Source organism: Pyxicephalus adspersus, chromosome 7 (genome assembly GCF_032062135.1).
Source record: "Pyxicephalus adspersus chromosome 7, UCB_Pads_2.0, whole genome shotgun sequence".
Lineage (NCBI taxonomy): Eukaryota > Metazoa > Chordata > Amphibia > Anura > Pyxicephalidae > Pyxicephalus > Pyxicephalus adspersus.
Window position 1 is genome coordinate 54,937,656 of NC_092864.1, and position 23,956 is coordinate 54,961,611.

General features: G+C 36.6%; 1 protein-coding gene across 3 annotated transcripts in view; it reads left to right on the forward strand.

The window, feature by feature from the left end:
• UBE2F (ubiquitin conjugating enzyme E2 F (putative)) overlaps positions 1–23,956 on the forward strand; it is a 132,332-nt gene that overhangs the window by 70,400 nt on the left and 37,976 nt on the right. For all 3 annotated transcript variants that reach the window (XM_072418526.1, XM_072418525.1, XM_072418524.1), the window contains exons 6-7: positions 12,302–12,372; positions 15,415–15,472. In XM_072418526.1, the coding sequence (XP_072274627.1) occupies positions 12,302–12,372; positions 15,415–15,472 (129 nt within the window). The remainder of the gene's footprint in view (positions 1–12,301; positions 12,373–15,414; positions 15,473–23,956) is intronic.

Here is a 23,956-nt window from a genome sequence, read left to right on the forward strand (position 1 = left end):
TTCCTTTTTTGGCAAACCAGATTATAAAGGACCTTTTAATGGATAGGACAGGGCCAACAGGTTCACTGCGCAGTTTTCTGCAAACATAAACAAATGCATTTGAATTGCAAATAATACAATAAAACACAGACAATAAAAGTCTGTGTTTGACCTGCCTTGCCTGCAGTTTAAAAATGTAGAAAGCAAAAACAAAATGCTCGGTTCAACTTTTTTTTTTAAATAGTTTAGAGTAAATCCAGAAAATCAATATTACTTCCAGGCGATTGGCATATTAAATTGGTGAGGTCAGCATTTAGAGGGTAACTTTTTTTCTTCTGTCTTGTTACTGCAAGCAGAAACTTTAGAATAGTTGGCAGTCACTGAATGTGCAGGGTATCTCATTATATGATTTGGTTGATTGTGTTTAGCAATAATATATTAGGTGTTTGGCATCCTGACCAGCTTTGTGTGGCAAGATATTATGGTCCTTGGCAATTACTGCTTCATTCTACTAAGGGTTCCCTATTTGCACCATCTGTACCTGTTTAGAAATGGTAGGCAATAGCTTTATGATGAATATGCTGTGGATGAAACAACTCTTCTGTTTTATTTTTAATTCCATTATAATACATTTCTTTGCAATAAACGTAGCATATGCTATGCCAGCTTGTACTTTGCACAGCCAACACGTCTGCCAGCACAGAAAGGAGGTGGAATTTAAGTTTATTATGCCATGTCCACATCAATTTGTTCACTTACTAAAATTACATATTTATATGTCTCCAGAACTCAGTGTCACTCTCTAAATAGGTTACAATCTACAGTGAAGCACTCCTACTCTCTTTAAATTAGCCATGATTATACCTCTCCATCCACTCTTGCTATAACTCGCTAACTAACCCTTTGTTTACCATGCACCAAGTTTTATGCTGTGCTATTGTTCCTAATTTTTATCCTTCACCATGCTTTTTAAAATATTTAAAAACTGTATGTAGAACTAAAGCTTTTAGAAGAATCCATAAACACTGACCATGTTAAATATTTATGTTTTTATAATTTTGTCTATGTTGAAAAAATGTTTTCTCCTTTAGCTTTTTTTTGTTTTCTTATAGGAAAACAGCAAGGTTTATGGTATTGAATCTTTTGCATTTAACATGAACTAAATTAAAAAACAAAACAAAACACACCTTCAATCTAGCAGATCCGTCGGGAGGTTTCCTGCGTCATCTCGGTATCAAGATCAGGGCATAACCAGAAGGAGCAGCCAAGAGCCTCCTGGGATGCATGATGTAGGTATCCCGGTAGGCTTTGTGCTCCCATTCTGTCTTGATCGCTGCAGCGAAAGGGAGGTGCTGCACTTTTCCTTTTCTTAAAAAAAGAAAATACAATTTTTACTGTAAATAAAAGGGTTGTCTACCCTTTTAGGTAAAGTAATTTTTTTTCCACTTTAAGTGATTGTGAGCCAATCAATTTTATTCCTTCTGTACGTTAAGGTTGCAAATTCCGCTGCTAAGCTGTGGCCAACAGGTTCACTGCGCAGTTTTCTGCAAACATAAACAAATGCATTTGAATTGCAAATAATACAATAAAACACAGACAATAAAAGTCTGTGTTTGACCTGCCTTGCCTTCAGTTTAAAAATGTAGAAAGCAAAAACAAAATGCTCGGTTCAACTTTTTTTTTTAAATGTGCAATGATTTAAACGACATTCCATTTGTTTCCTTGTAATGACCGCAATTAGTTTTTATTTTTTTTTTATTTTTTAATGTATGTGATCAAGCTCTGATAAATTAGATCTGAAGCCATTTGTTTTCTTCATTTTAGATACAACAGGGAATAATTATACCCCAGTCCGTTTTTTTTTTTTTATGTCATTGTTTTGTTTTATTACCATGTTAATGAGGCGTAGGGGGGGGGGACCATGGAAGGGAAAATATGCTGTTTAAACATCAATTTTTTTTTCACCACTCTTATCTAAAACTGAAAAAATGCTGAAGATACAATGTAGGATACATTCAATCTGTTTAGATCTTTCAGACATCAATCTTTCAAACATTTTAATCTTGGATATGGTATGAAGTAAAGAGAAGTTCAGAAAAAGATGGGATTTTCTTTTAACTTTTTACCTTGAATACAGATGTTTGTGCCCTAAGAAAATCCCATCATTTTCTGAACTTCCTTGATCTTTTCTTTACTCAATGTGCTATCAGGGATGTGGCATTTATAGCTATATACAAAAAGATTTTTTTCATTTGTGGGGGTTTGATTTCTCTTATTTTCTATTGTTGGTACCTGGATATGGTATGATTAGTAGCATATTTTCCACTGTCGGTGGCCTCATGTAAGAAAATTTTCACACCTAGTCTTGGTGTTATTACTAAACAAGCGAGGAACATCTTTCTGATGGGGACACCATGGCATTACCTTTTTCTGCAGGCCAGTTAGGAAAGGTTAGAACCTTAGTTCGATTTTTATTGCTTGATGTTCCCATTATACATTTCACTTTGCTACTTCAAAAGATATATCCTGAAATTAATGTGAAAACAAATCTGATGGGTTTTAACTATTACATATTCTTAAAAACTTTTTCCTCTTAATTAAAATTGTACAGCACATGTAAAAAACCAAACCATTAAGCTTGATTTATTAAAGTTCTCCAAGACTGGAGAGCATAGACTATCAAGAGTGAACCTGTGTGATCCATGAAACCTGGAAAAGATTTCTTAAAATCATTTGCTAAGTTTTGGCAAATGTTTTCAATCCTGGAACAGATCCATTCCAGGTTTGTTGGATCACCCATGAAAGTGTATCTTCTCCAGTCAGGAAAGCTTTAGTAAATCAGGCTGATTGTGTTAAATGTGTTACTGCAATAAGGAGTCCGATGAATAGTCAGCTGTTCCTGATCACTAATTGTGTTAGGTTGTCCTTTAACTCTACTGTTTTATGTAAAGCTATATGAAAATTAATGTACTTTAAATTATTATTTTTTTACAGACCTTGAACTTTTTTATTAGTTCCATTTTTTAAATATGTGGTAAATATTAGCAAATATATTTCACGCTTTCTCCTTTTATAGCACCAATTAATTTTGCAGCATTTGATATATTGCACATTCACATCTTTTTCTGCACCCAGAGGCACTTCACAATTTGTCATTTTCATAGTAATAGACATGTTTGTGCCTTTGCCTGGTTTAGGTAATATTAAGCTACTTATTCTTCTCTGTGCTATATAGTGCTATAATTCTGTATTATTGCCCAGTAGTATATACACTGTCAATTTTACAACATATAATACTACGCTACCCTATCTGTGCATTTGTTTATGTAAGACTGCTTTTCAGGGGATCTAAAAGAGCACAGTCCACCTAGACTGCATGTAATAGCAAACCGTAAATTTGATGCTTAGATGTAATCTCAGACATGCAGTCCACTCATTCTTCTACTGCAGTGTGATTATTGTATGTTGTAAACACACAGACGCAACTTTTTACATGTTAGTACTAAACTAAACACCGTTTAAAGGATTTGTAATAAATTGAGCTTGGAGTAACTTAGAATGAAGAATAGACATATAAAAAACCCAGTTAAAACCAAACTATTTATTAAAGAGAGGGAATTACCATCTAAAACTTGGTCAAGATCAGTGGCATAACCATGCAAAATCCAGCCGTCCAGGTAAGAGTGAACAAAGAAAACAGCTGAGGTTTGGACTGCCATCCCACACATTTCCCATCCTAAAAAGCTCCAGAAACATTACATCACATTATAGCACACAAGGTGCAAGCAAAATTTAGGAAAGAGCAAACAATAGACAAAAGGCAACAGGAGGCAAGAAAGCCAGCCATTTCTACCCAACTTCTCACCACATTTTTCCTGGGTTCTCTGATAGGACTATAACTTCAAATCCTTGTTCTGCTTCATCCAGTGAATGCAAACAATGAAATATAACTATGCCCTCCTTACAGTGTACCATAAGCAGTGAGAAGAGAATGGGGTGGTACAAAAATGGAGAAGGAGCTGTCTTCTGTAACACATCTGTCAACATAGAGTGAGCCATATGTGAGAAAAGTGACTGCCCCCCCAAACACTAATTACAGTTCAACATGTCAGCTATACAGTCTGGGCAAATCAACTAACAGGGCTCGACCAAGAAAAAGTTTAACATAACTCAGTACATGAGATAATTATTGTAACAGTATTGGAAGGAAGAGGATCAGATAACATCCCAGAATATATCAAAAGTCATTGTCCAGTGCTTATACTTCATAGTGTGTGGAAGGCTGCAGTTGGTCTTTATAGTTAGTAAGTCTCTGCCGAGACATAGGCAACTTACACACGTGCAATAATTATCATTGGAAAACGAACGAATAACGACTAATCAAGGTTTATTCGCGATTATTATCCACCAATAATGTACACACACTAGATACGATCGTTTGAATGATGCAGGAAGTGAGGTGTACAGGAGAAAGTGTATCACAGAACAATCCACAAACACTGAAAAACCGTACACACAATAGATAGCGAATGATTGTCGCCGATCCGAGGGGACAGTCATTTGTTTCCAGCGACATTCTTCGTTCATCTGCGTCATTATCCAGTCGTTGTTCATCACTTTTTTTTTAACGATTATCGGACGATCAGTTGTTAATCGTTCGTTTCCAATGATAATTATTGCTCGTGTGTAGGTAGCCATAGTCAGAGGATTCATTGACACAGCAGAAGTACAATTACAGGAGATATCTTCTTTGTCCATATGAGCATAGAGCTACATTTTTATGTCCAACAGATCCTAAAAAAACAAATATATAGAGACACACACACATGCAAAAATATCATATACCTTGAATGTTTAGTATAGTTATATGAAAAGCCTGTAAACCAGAGCACAAGATTAATATTTTATTTTATTCATATGTGTTTTTGCTTTGAACATTTCAAATTACATATTTAACATTTCTTCAAACTTAATGATGCTGGAGAATATTGTGATAGGCTTTCTTGAACATTTTTTAAGAAGTATTTGTTAAAAACCACAGTTGAGTTCTTTCTTTAATTTGACATTCTGTGCTGGCCTCTTCAAGTTTTTATAGAAGAGCCTACAGATATTCCCTTGTTACCTCTAAAGATAAGTCTGGTGGCTGCTGCTTGCAGGATATAAATGAGCCATCCGTTTTCCTTTGTTGTTCTGTGAAATGCACAGCGAAGGTCTTTTTCATTTCCTAGTGCTGTACGGTTCACAGATGCTGTCACTGCATTTCCTGCTTCACTTTCAAGGATAAGGGCATCTCATTTAAGCTGCAAGATGAGAGACCCCAATGGCATGCATTAATAACTTAACCTTTATGGTTCATTAAGCCTTCATTATAGGATGGGCAGGAGCTTACTTGTGTTGCGTCCCATGCCATCATTTTGTGAAAGACTTTTTAATGCAGTGGTTTCAACCTGCTAAAATATTGCCAACATTTGTACAATTCTTTATTACTCAAATACTCATAGTACTAAGGAAAAAACATTTCATTTCTCTCTTTCATATCTAACCTATGATAATGACAGATGGATAGTTCTGGGTTTTAACATTGGTAATCTGGTTTTCTATACACAAGATCCTGTGGTAGATATTTATCTGATTTCATTTTTCTTTTTTGTATATCAGGTAATTAGTTTTTGCATTTTCATGCTATATTTAAAAATGAACAAAAAACTAATAATAATGATAGTGAAATCTCATAAATAACATATGTATTAGGATAATAATTGTTGCCAACTCTTATCGAATGATCAATATATAAGAAAACAAAAAGAACAAAGAAGGGTTTTTGGGCAAAACTATATTATAAGTAAATAGTAAATAATCGCAGTATAAATCACAACTAATCGTAAACATAAAAAGATAAGAAATAACACAGCACACATTTTTAGTAAGAGATCCGTCCCAATTAGTTCTAGGCAAATCCCAACTAATTCTATTAATCTGGGACTGACAAACATCACAGTATCACATCCATTTTGTAAACAATTGCAAACACCTGCGTCTTTACACCCCATGCGTTTCGCCTTGAATGGGCTCCCTCAGGGGTGACTGGGTGCTTTTTAGGGTGCAATCTAGATAGTTTTGGAAATACAAAAATACATTAAACAATTTAAGTTATATTCAATTGTATAGTTCAGTAGATGCTACAGACCCTACCACTGTTTCAATTAAAAGTGTAACTATGTCTAGTATCTTCAAATGAAGAATAAATAATCTAAGTTAGATGAACAAATGGATCTTAAGTAAAGTACATCAAAATCTACGTACATTGACACGAAGAGGGGAGGATTTCTGAGATAAGTTGTTGCTTTACTCTTAAAGTATACTCTGAACTTTTGTATATCCCTAAGACGTTACTGTAAGTAATTGTTCAAATATTAACTGTCAAGTTATATGTGTATGTATATGTACCTATAATACACACATATACATATCTACGTATTCACACTACATATTTGCTCACTGTACAGGCAAGTTCTTTACCTGATATCCGGAATTGATTCGCCTATAAAAGGTTGAATGTCCTAATCCTTGGTGGTCAGATTTGTAGTTGACTGCGTTTAAGCAAAGCTAACTACTATATGTCATGGTTCTCAACGGTGATGTGTCCAACTCATCATTTCCCAGACATAATCAATCCATGTAAATATTAAAGCTAGAACAACAGTAAGTGCCTGTTTACATTTAATGTAATTTGTATTGGTACCTTTTAATATTATAACACTTGGAAAAAGAATCATGTGAGGTATTTATTTATTTATTTTTTTAGTTGTTTATACAATAGAAAGTTATTAGATCATCTTTGATTGTAAACTCTTTTTGGTAGAGTCCTCTTCTTCTGTCTCATTGTTTGTAATTGTCTGTCATTTGCAACCCCCATTTAATGTACAGTGCTGTGTAAAATGTTGATGTTTTATAAATACAGTTTAATATTGATCTTTTGACTATCCTGTCTTATGTTAGATAAAAAGGTTTATTATTTATTTAAAGCCTCTTTAGTACATCTAACAACAGCATTGTGCCCAGCACTTTTATTGCATATATTTTCCCTAAGGCATACCTAAAGAATAGTCATGAAATGCCCGGTATATTAATGTGCACTTAGATGTAAATACATGCTGAAAGGTGGTCTTAGCTTAGAAAATAAATGGCATGGTTTGAGCATCTATTCAAAATAGCAATCCAATTTCACTTTTTCCCCAAAAAGCTTTTTTTGGGCTGGCTTTACATGGAGTATCGATCTAAATGTACAGTACAATAGCCAACAGATCCATACTACATCCGCACTACATTGCAAAGGACCCATGCATTTTGTTGTGTTTGTAAAGAAAATTTTACAGGCCAGGGCTGTGGCTGCATAGTGTCACCACAAAAATTACTGAAACTGCCAAGTGTATAAAGATAAAATGTGTTCTATACCCTATAAAAAGCCCTTGTGCTTCACTAAACTGTTTAGTGTAACTATACTATGTAAAACTATTTTGGTTGAGGGGGAAAAAAAATATCCCCTCTTATGACAACCTTTACTATATTTTTTCTGCTTGAAAGAAATGGCTGTTTTTTCATCATGTCATTTGCAAAAAAGGTTTCTGAATAGTAGAGTCTGGACCTTTATAAATACCTAGCACACTTTTAGTATTCAGGAAAGCTGCATTGTCTGCATTTCTTTATAAATATTTAACAACTCTGGGTTTTTTGATAACACATCCTATTTCAGATGATGTCTAAACTGACTTCTATATTCATGTAGACTTTTAGTAAATTGATGAAACAATATGTATTGCATCCATTTTTCGAGAAATGTTTAAAAAAATTGCTGCAGATTTGAAATTAAAAGGTCATTTTTAATAACATGAAAATGACAAAATAGCTTGTGTAGCAATTGTATATGCTATTACTTTAAATATATTTCTCTTGTAATCTTAGGAAAAAATAATGTACTATATTAACATATGTGAGAAAATGTCAACTCGCTCTAGCCACCTGATGTGTAGTACTGCAAAAAAGCATCTTGTTTTTGTTTCTGGTCAAAAATGACACTTTTACCTCTGAGATTTATTTTTTTAAACTACTTCTTCTACTTCTATGTTGTTCCCTCTTTTCAAGGTTTTACATCTTTTAATAATCCTCCTAAAACTCTTCTAAGGAAAGCATGATGTCTGCCTCGTAAAGAGATAAAGATGTCACTGAAAAATAGTTTCAAATAGAGGTCTCTAAAAAATACTAGAAATAGTTATTGTATGGATCTGCTGGCTACTGTATCACATATTCTTCCTCTATATGCAGCTGCTGTTTTCTGACTTCCTATGTAGAATGTCTTTGTTGCACACAGGTTCATGTTCTGCTTAATCTCATATTCTATTTTGACCCTTTGCCCTAGTAAATGTACTTCCATCGAATTTAACCAAACACTTTTTTAATGAAATTAATTTTGTTCTTTGAAACAGGATTCCTTTGGGGTTACAACCCTTTGCTGTCATTTGAAGGATGCTGAGATGAGCAGCTGTGGGACAGCTGGAAGGTTCCTGTTTATTATTCAGCAATTACAAGTGCTTAGCTTTACGTGTCTACTCATTTTCGCTGGTGGCAGCTATTGTTCACTGAACGTCAGGGGTGCATTTAAATCAATCCCGGTAGAATTTGACTGTTCCTATGTTATAGCATTCAATTTATTTTCCTTTCTAGAGTCAAGTCTCAAATAACTACACCATCAAATAGTGTCATTCACCCCAAATTGAGAAATTAAAAAAATATAACACCCAATACTTTATGGTGAGTAATATGTGATCTGCCTTTGCTTACCTCCTCCTCTAAAAATAAATAAAAAAAGAGTGCCTGACTGTCAAGCTAATCCAATGCCTTCAGTATTATAAGACACTGAGTTAGAACAAGTATAGATCAGGTGTTGAAAGCCAAAAGCAAATAATAAATCTGTGACCTTCAGTAATGTTATCGCTATAGTTCATAGTCCCATGCACCCTAATTTGTTGGTGGTCCAACTGTTGGCTCCCATTTACCTATCGAAGACTGGATGTTAAAAATAGGTTTGATCAATGTAGCTGTTAAAAGGCCTTGTTTATGCAACAACATCTGTGCTGACCCAATATATACAAAGAACCTTAACTGCATTATGTGCATACTAAAGACTTGGATGTCCTGACTATATGTGGGTGCAGGTGAGTCTGGAGCTGATTGTGGCCACTTTAGGGTAAAGTACTTCACAGGGGATCCTTGATGAGAATACTCTGTCTGTTCTTTTTGGTATGACATCATCTGTGTACATCCCACTCTCCTGTTACTTGAGCTTACTGTACGAGGTATATTCTGTCACTCCCCAAATCTAAATTGATGCTATAAATGCATTCATTTAGAGGAAGTTAAATGGTATCATGTTAACAAGAGAGTTTATTTTATGCAAGCATGACAATGTCTGATTGCATTGAATCACCCTAACATATTTTCATAAATAATTTAAAGCTTTTCAGGGCCCAGAGACTTTTTGTTGGTTAACTTTTCCCACAAAAGTGAATCAAGAAAGCTGATATTTTTTGCTTACCATAACTTGTTTAGGGCAGCATTTTCTAACCTTATGTTTCTTGTTAAGTATTTGTATTAGCTGTATAGTGCACACTGTGTCATTGTAGTCAGGCATTATTTCATATTAATAAGTCAAAATACAATTTCTTTTTAACACTCGCCCCTTGGCTACTCTTTCTTCATGCACCTTTTATGCAGATAGTGATTTGACCCACAGCTACTATAATTTACTTGATCATTATGTCTTGAACTCAGAAACGATAGCGATAACTCACTATTACTGAACTCAGAAAGGATAGCGTTCACAGTAAGTATAAGAATTCTATCTTTCAGGGCCAGCACAAGAATACTTTATTCATAGAGGTTTGTCCTACAGCAACCTTTGGAATAAATTTCAACTATTATCTGGGTCATCTTGCAATGCCTAACTTTTTATGGGAGTACATTTTTATTTAAGTAAGATCCTCTATGTTTTAAATTCTAGTTATATGAAAACATGGTTTGCAGACAGAAAAGGCGTTTTCTAAAAAGTAACCTCAAATAACCCAAAAAAAATAGCAAAAATTATAAAGGTAGGACAATAAAAGTAAAAAAAATGTTGCTGCAATCACTGTAAACTATCCTGATTTGTAATGCAGATTTTGCCTTTGCCCTTTCACTTTGAGGCAGACCACATCCAATGGGGCAGAGAATAAAATTTTTTCAAAAGCCCAAGAGGCAGGGATCTTAATGGTGGTATGGAAAAGAATTCCAGAGGTCCACTTATATAGGAAATTATGTTGGTATTAGTGACTTTAGAGAATAATATCTTGCAGGTCTTTAGGGAGCCTTTTTACACAGTGGTCTGTGGATTTTAGGCATGATGTGCTGAAAAAATTAATTGAAATTAAATCATATTTGTGTAAAATCTAGGAGTTTATTAACGGCTCAGTAACTGGACACCTTGTCATTTCATAGCATCACTCGTCCCCATACAACTAAGGTAGTTGTCTGGGAAAGTGGAGCGATTTATTATACTACCAACATTTGTTTGCAAGTGTTAGCATAGCACAGCCTTTTATTATATATATATTTTTATACAGGATTTATAAAGCGCTAACTTACTTGTGGAAGAAGTGCAAAAAATAGGTTCTTTTTCAACTCCGTTTGTGTCCTCAACAATAAATAGCCATTGTATCTGTTCCTTTTTTGTCTAGTAAATATACCGTTAAATGGGTTTTATTTTAACCCTTTGAAATACATGTGTGGAAATTGTAAAGTGGGCATGAGTAGTTTAGTACAAAGAAAAGTGGCCATGACTGAGTCCCCTCAGTCTACAATATGTCCCTGTGTTACCAGCTCACAACAGGACTGCATCTATGGTACATCAACAGGTATTTTTGGAATGATGAAAGATGACATATACTTCAGGTAAAGTTCTGTTGATTGTCACGGTTTTCACACTGAGTTCCCCCTTTCCCCTAGTCATCTCTTTGGTTGGTGGAGGCAGGTAGTGTTTTCCACATGCATCCCCCCAACTAAGAACATTTTTTTAAATAGCATTTTACAATGAAGTACTTGGTGAAAAATGTCAACCGTATTTTATAAAAAAAAAAAAACTCAACTGTATTCTCTATAGGCTTGCTGGAGTACAAGCCATTGGTCAGTAATGCAACTTTTTATGTTAGTGCAAAGTGCAAAACCTTCAAACCTTCCAAAAACATTTTTTTAAGGGACAATATTTTCTAATGATGGTTTTATTTGGCTGTTATTTAGTTCAATTTTGCGGAATACTTTCAGAGATCGTTATGGTTAATAGGAGAAAGCATTTATGCTACTCAAGAAGACATAAACAACTTGTAGTTATGTGTCAACAGTCTTCTAATTTGGATATATACAATGTATTTTTCTTTTTTTGATTGTAAATCGATGGGGTGAAGTTTTGGTTTTCATACTAGCCCTCTTATTTTCCTAAAATGTTTGCATATAGATAAGTGTTACTAAAACTTTTTATGTGCTGGTTGAGAAGAGTAAAAACCTGTTGCAGGTTTTCTGATGATGCCCAGTGCTTTGTGTTCAGGATCTAAAGTGGAAATACCATGAACCTTCCATCCATATAGTATTGGAGAGATTTTTTTTTCTCCTACTGACCACATATTAAGCAAATCTCAATAACCAGGACACAGGTAACAATGAAAACCAAATGTAATACGAACCCCTTCAAATGATTCCCTAAATAAAAACAAATTTCCAGTGTTCTAGCATGTGCAAAATGCTATTTATGGGAAATATTTTGATTTGGTTTGGTTAGTTTAATCCCTAAACTAATACTATAATAAAGCTAAAAGAAAGATACAGGTCACTATATAAACCTCCCTGTACACATTTAGGTCTTCTGGGACAAGGTCACATGACAGTTACATCTGTTTATATCATAACTTCCATTAATCAAACTCTTGTGTAAAATCACAAAGAGATTGTTATTTTTATTGGCAGGAAATCTGAATTTCACACACCTCCACTCACCTGTGACTATGTCATTTTTCTCAGCACTTGCCAGAAATTGTCCAGAGCAGATCACTTCCCAAAAAACTGTCAGGAGCAAGCCTGTGAAACATGTCAGAGACAGTATTTTCCAGTACAAATAATTGTCATCTATTTGAAATATTGTAGCTTTCGCTACATGCAGAGAACCTCCTGGTGTGCTGAAATGTTTGTCTCACTTGATTCATCCCATTGTAACATTAATTCATTTCTGCTTTGTGTGCAGCCTCCAAAAGTGAAGTGTTTAACGCGGATCTGGCATCCGAACATCACAGAGACAGGCGAGATCTGTCTAAGGTGAGAAGTTGCTTTTGTTTTTTTATTGCAAATGATTACCTGCTGCCCTTGTGTCTCTGAAATGTTTATGCATTTTTTTTTCTTGCACATTTTTTGCTGACACAGATCTTGATGCTAAAACAGTCAGCCGAGCAGGAATAGGTTGCAACCTATTGATTGCTCATAATGTTTTTTTCTTGCCAGAATAAAGTAATTAGGAAAACCACCTCCTAAAATCTATACAAATACATACTAAAATCTATACAAATAGCTTTTTTCTTAAGTGACGTACTTGCTGTTTTTTTTTTTTGTTTTTGTTTTTTTTTAAATTGGTTTATAAAAAAAAATGTATACACCATGTTATTGGTGTATAAATGCCAACTTTTGGTCAAGTAATTGTGTGTAAGTCAATTGCTGACTTACTGCTGATTTCAGGCTGAAATTATTTAAATAGTAGGCCAAGTTGTTTTTGTGTTCTGCATTTGATTAATATGGAACTGTAGGCAGATAGTTACATATGTAAACCTGTACAATGAACTTCTTTACACTGTTAAATATACCTAAAAATATCAACTAGTTATATGTTTCCCAAGTTTAAAATTATACCCTGCAACAAATGTGCTCTGCACTTTGTTGTACAGTCAGTGTTACCATTTTAGCCCAGGTTACCTACATAGTTCCCCTTATCCATTTCCATAAAGTTTCCATTTCAAAAATTCTATTTGTGTCCCGAGTGTCATCTTCCTTTCAAGGTCTGACCCTCAAACCTGAAAAAATTTGACAACCACAAAGGTAAATCTTTGTCAGATTATCAGGGAGGAAAAATTTAAAATCTCTACAAATGGACAACACACAGGTTTAAAAAAAAGGTTCCTGAAAAAGGCAAAAAGTATGACAAGCCAGTAAATCTGAAGTGTATCTTAACATAATTTATGTCTGCTAAATTCTACAATTTTTTATGAATATCCCTTTTTTTTCAAGATCCAGCAATGTGTAAAGACTCCCTTCTAAGCTGTATTTCAGCAATGGATTTTCAGTTTTCGCTTCAGCTACCCTATTAAAATTGGCTGAACAAATCTTATCAGTTATGATGTCAGCTCTGTCAAAAAAAAATAAAATGTTTTTAGGACATTCTAGTGTAATTGTTTTTATCAGTTTTTTAAATGGAGACTAATGTTCCACTAAATGTGGAACTCTATGGGATACTGGTATTTAAATCAACGTTCAAAAGTTCCTCTAGGTAATAGTTTTCCAGGATTTTCTAGTTTGGGGTTTTGTGACCGTTTAATTACTGTTACATTATTATTTAATGTTCTGGTTTATTAGAAATACTTAGGGGTTTTGCAGGGAAGAAATACACATTTGTGTGTTTACAGCTTACTTAGGTTTGTGGTATTGTAATATTCCTTTATTTTGCTTGTAGTCCTTAATTGTACACGTAAGTATCAGAATACCCTTGCAAACATAAAATTTACTTTACACATTATTCATGGATTTTTGCAGTTTATCCTACCATAAATGTAACAGTTACCATTGCCACTTGTCATGAGGAGTAAACTGAGCCAGAGATTTTTCTCTTACACCACGTGGGTGGTGGAGAGGTTGAGATTTGCTTGACAGATTGACTTGGCATTTGGCCAAAAATTGTGGTATTAGAGGTTTCCCCTCTAATGTGTCCACACATCTGCTGTCTTTGTGTGTGTCCTAAACAAACCTTTCGCTACGATGGCAAGGCCTACATCTTTAGTATGTTCCCCTTCTCCTTGGTAAAAAAAAAATCGGCTTCCTTTAAACAGGATCCCATGAAATGTTTAGTAGCCCATATATTCCTCTTAAATGATCTTTTGTGCTTGGTTTTTGGCGGTTAGTAGATATTACTGTGTCCTCATCCTAAGCTTGTATCCAAACTTATGTTTCATGTCTCCAACTGCTAGAGTTTGTTACATTACATGAGGACATGTCACCATCTACTAGTGTGATCTGAGTATAAACCAAGAATTTTTTATAATAACATTCTGAGGTTTGTACTGTGGTGTATAGTAGCTAATTTTCACTCCACTGATTTTTTTTTTTATTATAATTTAATGTGTTTCTAGCAAGAGGTGGGACACTTGATTGAAGTGCAAATTCCACTTGAAGTAATTTGAATCATGACCTGAAAGCGCTGATGCAACTATTAGAGCTTATATATTATTCTTGTATAGGTTCAGCCTCTTAGGTTAGCTTTTGCATCCTCTAAATTTTTCTCACCATGTTTCCTTTGGGTTTTCGGACATCTGCCATGTTAAGCTGTTTTCAAACGCAGATATATTAAAATAAAACAGTTAGTGCTTTTTAAAACTATGTATTATTACCAATTGCTTAAATACTTTTTTGCTGGTGGTGTTTTCTTTAAAGTATTTCATTTGGGTTATTAAACTGCCCAGCACTTACAGACACGCACAGATGCTTCAAAAGTGCTTTCAAACACTCAGGATCCCTTGCAACACCCCAATTGAAATAAATGGTGCATTTATAGGCATATATGACCATTTATGTGACCATTTATGTTGGGGATTTTTCTGGATGTTTTCTCTTATTGTACATTTCTACCACATGGCCTTATTCAAAACACCTTATAAACACTTATATACTAAAAAGCTGTTATGGCATTTTAAAGAATTTTAAAATAATGTCTGTGAAAACTAGAACTTAATTCATCAGCCACTTCCTGTTTCAATGCATTCATTCCAGAGGTGGCAGCAGGACATCTCTCAGGGCTGCCTTTGTGATGTATGTGGAACAGAGTGATAATGAAGGAGCACAACTGGAACAGGAAATGTCTGAACAAGGGTTCTTCCTAGCAGGATTACTAGGTTTTTTTTCTTTTTTGTGAAGATGAAGGTGATTTAAAGTGATAACCGTTTAATTAGATTTTTAATTATCTGGTTTACACATACTTTATTGTAGCATAAAATGGCATCCTTTATTTTGTTTTTGTGCGAGATATATTACAGTAATTACCAGAACTGCAGAACTCTGTAATAAAATACAATTGTTATCTTTGTTTTATTTTAAATTCAGTCTACTGAGAGAGCACTCCATAGATGGAACGGGCTGGGCCCCAACTCGAACTCTAAAGGTAGGCAAACTATTTTTTTTTTTAGATTTGTAATTATATACTGGCATCTCCCATACAGAAAACAAACTAATTTATATCTGTGAATTCCCATTTTTGTTTATGGTGCAAATTTTCTGCAAGTATGTGAGCCAGTAATGCTATTCAGGAAAAATGAAGCTTTGCTAAAAAAAAGCCAGCTCAGTTCACACACATCTCCGTAATTCCCTGCAGACAGAATTCAGAGGGTCAATGAGAAAGTACTTCCTTAAGAAACCTGAGAGCTATGCTGACTGCCATTATTGAACTATTTTGGAAATAATTTTTAGTCTTTGTGTTGATCCGGTTGTTAAAGTGATTTTGTTACTAAAATAGGAATGCACAAATAGGGACTCCCTATAAAGAAAGAACTAAATACATTTCTTGCTTCCTGCACCACTAATCTCTGCTGCTGTTTTTTTTTTTTTTTTTTTATAATCTGTTTTTATTTTGTAGAAAAAGAAAAGGGTAACAAACATACAAAACATTAAAAAAAATGCAAAAAGAGCATATCATTGTCAAGGGTTACAAATAGTGCGTACATAAAGTTGGTGCAATGCAGTAAAAGTCTGTACAGAAGAGATGTCATTGAACACTGTAAAAATAACCTTACAGTTGAAAAGTTATTACAATCATTATTTTTAGCCTATTGTATATATGACAAGGTCAGCAAAGTAAAGGGGACAGGACACTATCAACCTGAGGACATACATCTTACAAAATCCTGTGAGCACAGACATTCCTTCCAATAGAACCAGGTACATTTACATTTTTCAGCACTATCGTGAAGACTAGCCGTCAAATATTCCATTAACATAATATCATTAACAATTTTAAACCATTGTGAAACAGAAGAAGAAAGATTAGACCTCCAGTTTAACGGGATACAAAGTTTCGCTGCATTCAGCAGGTGACTCACTACCACGGTCTTGTGAAATCTGAAGGAGAGGAAAGTATGTTGGATCAGAAAAAGAGGGGTCATCAGGCACTAATAATCTGTAAATCTTTGTATAATCTCCTTGACCTTACTCCAAAAGGGTCGTAAGACCAGGCAAGGCCAAAAGATATAGAATAGCGTACCTACTCCCACATCAAACTGCCAGCATCGATTAGATACCAACGGGTAGAAACTATGTAACTGAACAGGGGTGCGATACCATCTGGTGAGGATTTTGTAGTTAGGTTCTTGGAATCTACTGCTAACCGATGTGTGATGTGTTAGCCAAATCACTTTCTGTTTTTGATCCATATTTAGAGAAATATTCAACTTGCTTTCCCAGAATAACAAGTACGAAGGAGGGTTATTGTTAGGTGGGGAGTTGACCATTGCATACAAAATCAAGAGAATATGCCTATCTGTACCCGCCCCTGTGTAAATAGGTTGAAAGGAGTAAGTGGCCTTGTACACCCAGCGCACTGTGGTAAAGAGTGTAAGAAATGTGCCACTTGACTTGCCAAATCCCATATTCCTAGCCATAAGCCATTGTGTAAAAAAATCACTGGCCTATAGAAACCCAATTCTCTTAAGGTGAATAAAATATGGATCTTCCTCACTTGGTACAAATGCTGGGTTGTCTAGAACCGGCTAGAGTGGCGAAGGTGATGGTGCCGGCCAACTGCTTCAGCTCCACCCATTGCTTGGAAGAGCCATTTCTAGCTCAGTCCACTGTCCTTACCAAATGAGCGCCATATATTATTTATGTAAATTAGGGACTCCTGGACCACCTACTGTCTTAGATATATTATTAGGAATAATAAATTGTGGTTCAATCTAGGCTTTCGATCTCCCCAAATAAACCGGAACAGTGCCGTATTTATGTTCTTGAAGAAGGACCTGAATCAAATATAGGAACCTTGGTAGCACATTCAATTTAATCACTTGTATTCTGTCAAACCAAGTAACAGTCAGTGACCTCCACTTCAGCAGGTCTGATTTTATCCGTTGAAAAACAGGCAGGAAATTCAAATTGAAAATGTCTGACAAATCTCTGGCCAGGAAGACTCCCAAAAAGAGCAGACCACCCAAGGCCCACTTAAAAGAATATTTTTTTCTCAATTGCTTCTTTTGCCCTTGGGGTAACAATATATTCAATGCCTCTAATTTACTATAGCTAATTTTGAATTTTGCAAGGGAACCATAAGTAGTCAATTCCTTCATAAGAGTTGGGAGTGAAGTAACTGTATTGAACAGTAGATCATCCGCAAATGCTGCAATTTTGTACACTTTCTTACCCAAGCTGAGACCTGTGATATATGAGTTGTCCCTTATGGACCCTAACAGAGGTTCTAGTGTCAAAAAAAATCTAAGTGGTAAAAGGGGACATCCCTGACGGGTGCTGTTTGGTATGGGGAAATACTCTGAGAGGGTGCCATTTACCCTGATCGCCGCTGAGGGGCAAGAATAGACGGATCTAATCCAGGCTAACATTTTCAGCCCAATATGCAGAAGGGTCTGGTCCATAATTGTCCAGTTCACTCTGTTAAATGCCTCTCGGCATCCGTAGATAGCAGGAAGACAGGCGAAGAGTACCTGGAGGCCAGCTGGATCCAGTTAAGTGCCTTCGTAGTGTTATCCCTGGCTTCTTTCAACAGTACAAATCCCACCTGGTCTGTATGAATCAATTTTCTGATGACCCCTGTAGACTCATTGTCATAAGTATTGTGAACAGTTTTAGGTCTTGGTTGAGTAGGGATATGAGTCTATACCTGGAGCAGTTGGCCAGGTCCTTTCCCTCCTTCGGGATCACTGTGATGTGTGCCCTCAGGGAATCTGGGTGTAAGGTTATAAGGTTACCCCTCCTATAATAGCGTTGAATGAGGCAACATTTGAGGCACCAATATCTCCTTAAATTTTTTGTAGTATGCCAAAGAGTAACCGTCAGGCCTGGGGTTTGTTGCTTTCAAAATTAATACTGATTGTCGATTCCAAAACTCCACTATCACTAGGTGAAAGTGTGGGCATCTTAACCCAAGCCAGATACTCTTTACTTCAGTTACCACAGAGGCTGATTGGAAAACAGGAGCCGAGGCATTAATAATATACAGAGACATATAATACCTGTTAAACTTTTCCACAATGTCCTGCACCTGATATTTCTTAGTCCCTATCTGATCCACAATTAAAGGGACAAAAGTACATGCTTTCTTTGCCCCCAAAGGCCCCTCACTAAGGTGCAGCTACACTTGTTCCCATATTCATAGTAGGATCTTCTGCATTTCGCTAAGGTAGCCTTAGTGAAACATAGCGATGATAACTGGATTCTCGGGGAAATCAGCCTTTGGGTTACGTTTATGCACCTTTTCAAGCTCCCTAATACTGTGAAGGAGGTTGAGGATTTCCTGGTGCTTAGCTCTTTTGGGTCTTGCTCCGTGTTTGATAAAATTACCTCAAATGACAGTCTTGTATGTTTCCCACGCAATTATAGAACTACTATCCTGTGTGTTGTTTATGTCAAAATAGCTATGTAATTCCCCATTCAGTTTCTTTAATCCCTACTTAATCTTTCAAGAGATTTTCATTTAACTTCCAGTTCCAAAATGTGGGCCTTTCATGCATAAATTGAACCTTTAGAATCACTGGTGAATGGTCAAAGAGAAACATTTCCCTGATCGTGCACCCTTTAACTTTATGCAAATCAACTTGACGAATCCAGAAATCGTCAATTCTGGAGTAGGTCTGGTGGGGGTGAGAGAAAAACGTGTAATCTCTTTTATGGGGATTAAGGATCTGCCAAGCATCCAAAAGTTGGTGGTTAAGCAACACTTTTTGATTCTTTTACCCCCACTGGGTATTCTACCCGAGCCATCCCTAGATGAATCTAGTGATGGCTCTGGGGTAAAATTAAAATCTCTCCCAAACACCAGAGTACCCTCTCTGAATTCCTCAAGTAGCTCCAAGAAAACTTTTAGAAAGGGTTCTTGGTTAGTTGGAGGCATGTAGATAGTGGCTAGAGTAACTGCCTGCTCCCCTATCACACACAAGTAACGGCCCTCGCTGTCTCTATAAATGTCACTCCACTTCCATGGAATGGAGAAGGAGATCAAAATTGATTCCCCCCTCTTTTTAACATTCGGAGCACAGGAATAGTACCCAATAAGGTAGTGCCAGTTTCGTAGGGAAGGAATATTACCCTCTTTGAAATGTGTTACCTGCAAGAAGGCTATTTGAGCTTTCAGGCTGTACAATCTTGCTAGTACTGCTGTACACTTCTCTGGGATATTTAACCCTTGCACATTTAGAGATAGCACCTTGGTAGTCTTCATAGTCTCCAAGGCTTGGCATAAAGTGACAGTTAAATTAAAACCAAAAAAAAGGGGAAAAAGGAAAAATTTAGGAAAACCTCCTAGGTCAGGGGGTCCAGGGAATTGAGTGGGGTGATTGGATAAGCTCAGGAAAGGGAAGGGGGGAAATAAGGAGTGTACTGGGTCAGGGACAGGAAGGGAGTACTGTGACTTTGGTCAGCCGCAAAAACTGCGCTGGTGGTCCTAATTGGGGTAACATGGACAACCAATGCTGGGGCTCCTGCTTCAGCTACATTTACACATCAAAAAACATTGTGAAAGGAAAAAACAGCAACTGCATGGATTATGTCCCAGTAGGGGGATAGGCCAATAACCCCCCCCCCCCCCCCGGAGCCTAGGTACCAAAAACAGGCATATGTAAACTAGTCACATAACCATTATGTGAGGTAATGTTCGAACTAACAGAGTTCAGGAAGGTGCATAAGTAACACATATGAATAATCTATACGATCTCACCCATCAGGAAGCAGTCGGCAACGAACATTCTTGGTTGGGGAGACCCCTTGAGAATGAGGGCGCTTCTTGGTAGATAGTTGGCATGGATTTACTGGAGAACTAGGCATTTTGGAGACTGGTGACAGCCAATCCTAGATATTTAACTCTGTAAAGTTGAAAGCATCTAAAATATCAGGGAGGTCATCCAGTGTTTTCAAAGTGGCTGAGTGTCCATCTTTAAATGCAACAAGCTGGAAGGGAAACCCCCATCGGTGGCTAATATTTTGAGCGCAAAGTACTTCCAGTAATGGCTTTAGTGATCTCATTTTTTTGCCAGTGTGCGGCGAGATAAATCTTGAATAAACATCACTTGGGTGTTGTTGAAGAGAATATCATCCTGGTCTCAGGCCCGTTTCATGATCTAATCCTTGACTTTGTAGGCGACAGATTACATCCCTCAGGCATGAGATCTGAAGATTTTGGGCCGATGGCCCTTCAGATACAGTCGATTTTCAAGGGGGAGTCCTTTCGTCTATCTAGAACAGCATTGAAAATAGTTAAGGTGGCCCCAAAGAGATCCTTGGTTTCAACCAACTCTGGTAGGCCCCTAATACGCACTTTAATGCGCCTGCTTCTGTTTTCCAAGTCATCCTCATGTACAAATAACTGCTCCAGTAAGGGCGAGTGCTTCTTTAAAATAGAGGCATAATTGGTAACATGCATTCTGAGATCATCAGTAGTTTTCTCCGCCTCTTTAATGCGATGGGTCATATCACATTTAAGTGTAGAAATTTCTGAGCGTAAAGTGTCCACCAAACTTTTCTTAAAATTTTCAAACTAATCAATGGTAGGAATATTATGAAGGTACTGATCTCCGTCCCAAATCGGGAAATGCTGAACTAGAGCAAGGTTTTGAAAGGCTTGAGATGGCCTATCAGAGGCCGCTGAGGAGGAAACAGAGTGCTGTGGGCTCACCTCATGGTCTGCATCTCTCTTCATCCTGGGATTTCCCTGGGGTGCTTTCCTGGTTGTTAGGGAAGACTATGGTGGAGGCTGAGGGGTCTTCCATCTCACCTCCATGAGAGCAGGGTATGATTGACCTCTCCAATTCTGGCTGCTCCGTTGCTGCAGCTCTGTGCTCAGGCGAAAGGGAATGTGCACATGGAGGCATCGGCGCCATCTTACCTCCCTTCTTCCTGTACGCCTCCTGAGTCATGGCCGGGAAAAACTTTCCAATCTTGTGCGCCCGGGACCCGCTGTGAATCAAAGGTCCGATTCCTGGTCTCCTACTTTGTGCTGTGATTTTCTTCGCTGCACCCTAACCTTCACATTGATCGTGACTAATAGTCACAAAACTCTTGTTCTGAGTCCGGGCATGACAGGAACATGTACAAAAGACAAGGAATAGAAGGAGAGAATATTGGAGGAGAAGGAAGGGAAGGAAAGGAGACCAAGACTAAAGCAACTGCTGACTATGCACACTGAGGAATCATAGATTTGAAAAAAAGTACAGGATATTACCTCAGGGAATTAGGTGCAAAGCCTAATACCAGCTTGGTAATAAATATATTTTTTTTTATAACTGTTGTTTATATAATAGGTAATATGTACCAGGCCAACCCAGGCACATTCTAGAAATATATTTAGTGATTTCTCCTATTTTTGATATAAAAATAAAGTTGAAAAACTAAAGAGGTTGGGAATCTTTACATCAAATCCCATCATGTAAAAATGTATATTCTGTTTATATGATCAGATAATTGGAGATTTACACAATTCTCAAGTCTATAAAATACTGCAGATTCCATCAGCTGTAAGAAAACCCTTTTCTTTTTTTAAAATACAAAATTCACCATAAAAAACAGGCATATTTAGCTGAGGCTTCAGATACAAGTAAAATTGAACCTACAATAGGACAGTTACAGAACACACGGGAGTAAAAAACAGCAGAAACTCCACTTCAGTAGGTGTATATAAGAGTTCCTGCGTGTGGCAGAAATTGGATTGAGAATCCACAGTCACACAAAGTGAGTTCTGGTGGCAATTTCCAGCAGGAAACGTCTGCTTTTTCTGTATTATCATTATTCCCTATTTTTCCAGTACTAAACTTTTCCCTGTACAAGATTTGAGTTTAAAAATAAATTTATCATTTGAACCAAACTTGAAATATAACTTGCCCTACCATGTAACTTTTTGCTAATCATCCAATTTTTTTAAAACCCCAAACCCATCCTTCTAACCCCAACTTATCAGCCACTGGCAAAAACCCCACTGTCTTCTTAGTAAAATCAACATAATAGAGAACAAGAAAATAACCAAGGTGATCTTTTCATCTCTAAACGTAGCATCAATAACATAAATAAGCAACTCTAAACCTGGTATTAACAAGCATACCCACAAATTTACTATTTGTAGTATGTTTAATGAAAAACATTAGGTTAACCAATACCTTTAGAGCTGATCACTGTTCATTTGGTCACAGTACGACTTATTTTGCTTTGGAAATAAAGACCTCTTTCTTTCCATTGTCTGGTAGTTTTTGCTATTTTCTAGGGGTTTCCTGCTTAATTTAAACTGACAATATTTTTTTGGAAAGTATTTTCTCATGGCTGTTTTGCTTACCTTCTATTGCCTTAAGTCAATGTCGGATGATTTTGACTGAATCCTTGCCTTTGTTTTTCCTGAAAGTCCTAGCCTTAAAATGTGGCCATTTATTAGTCTTTGCCACCTTTTCTTTTAGTGTCTGTAAAAATTCCATCACTTCTGTCACTCCATCCATCAATTTTTCCATCAATTCTGTACTCTAGATCAGTGGTCACCAACCTTTTTGGACCTAAAGCCACTAAATGCACGAACTCTAGGGAAACCATATGTCACAAAGGGGAAAAAACTTCCCTCATTGTGACGTCATGAAGCCAGAACCATCCCACTCTCCCATCGCAGGTCTGAGCCTGTGATGGGAGAGTGGGCGGGTTGTGTCTATAGGGAGGTCATGGTCCGCGGCTCTGGCCAGTGCACCCCCCCAGTGGGGTCCTTCCGACTGTTGTCTGCAGCTCTAGACAGCATGCAATTGGCTTATTATTTGACTTGACTCTGACTGGACTTGTCCTAGAATGTCTGAATGTCCTAGAAATTACTACTGTCCATGTTTCATTTTTGGTGACGTACACTTCCACAATTGTTGAGATGCCACAATTTTTTTGCTTCAATATCAACACACACAATCTGACACAGCTAAATTATACAAGTTTCATTGCATAGAAGAGAAAAGGGTAAGGAGCTATAAGTAAAAAAGAAGAATACCTTAGTTCACTTCCACAGATGCTTATGCAGGATTCATGGCAAATGCTCCTGCTTTGGAGAGTGCCTTAGGTTCTGTTGTGTTGAGGTGCTGCCAAAATTGACTGAGATGAGAGATATGGAGCTTAAAATAATCATGTTAAAGAAGAGTTATGGTGACTATACAAATCAGAAAAATACAGAGGAAATGGAGAATTTATCCAAGTGTCACATCAAATGCCCCATTATTTTTCTTACTAGAAAAAAATTTTCTTACTTTCTTACTACAGCAAAATTAAAGTTATACTTTAGTCCATTTAAAGCAGTCATCTAATGCAGACATAGGAAATTCCTCATCTGGCTGAGGATTCAGCTTTTAATGCAGACATAGTTGTACCTTGTTTTCAGTAATCTGGTGTATGAAGTGGGACATTCCTTGTTTCTTCCCTTTTT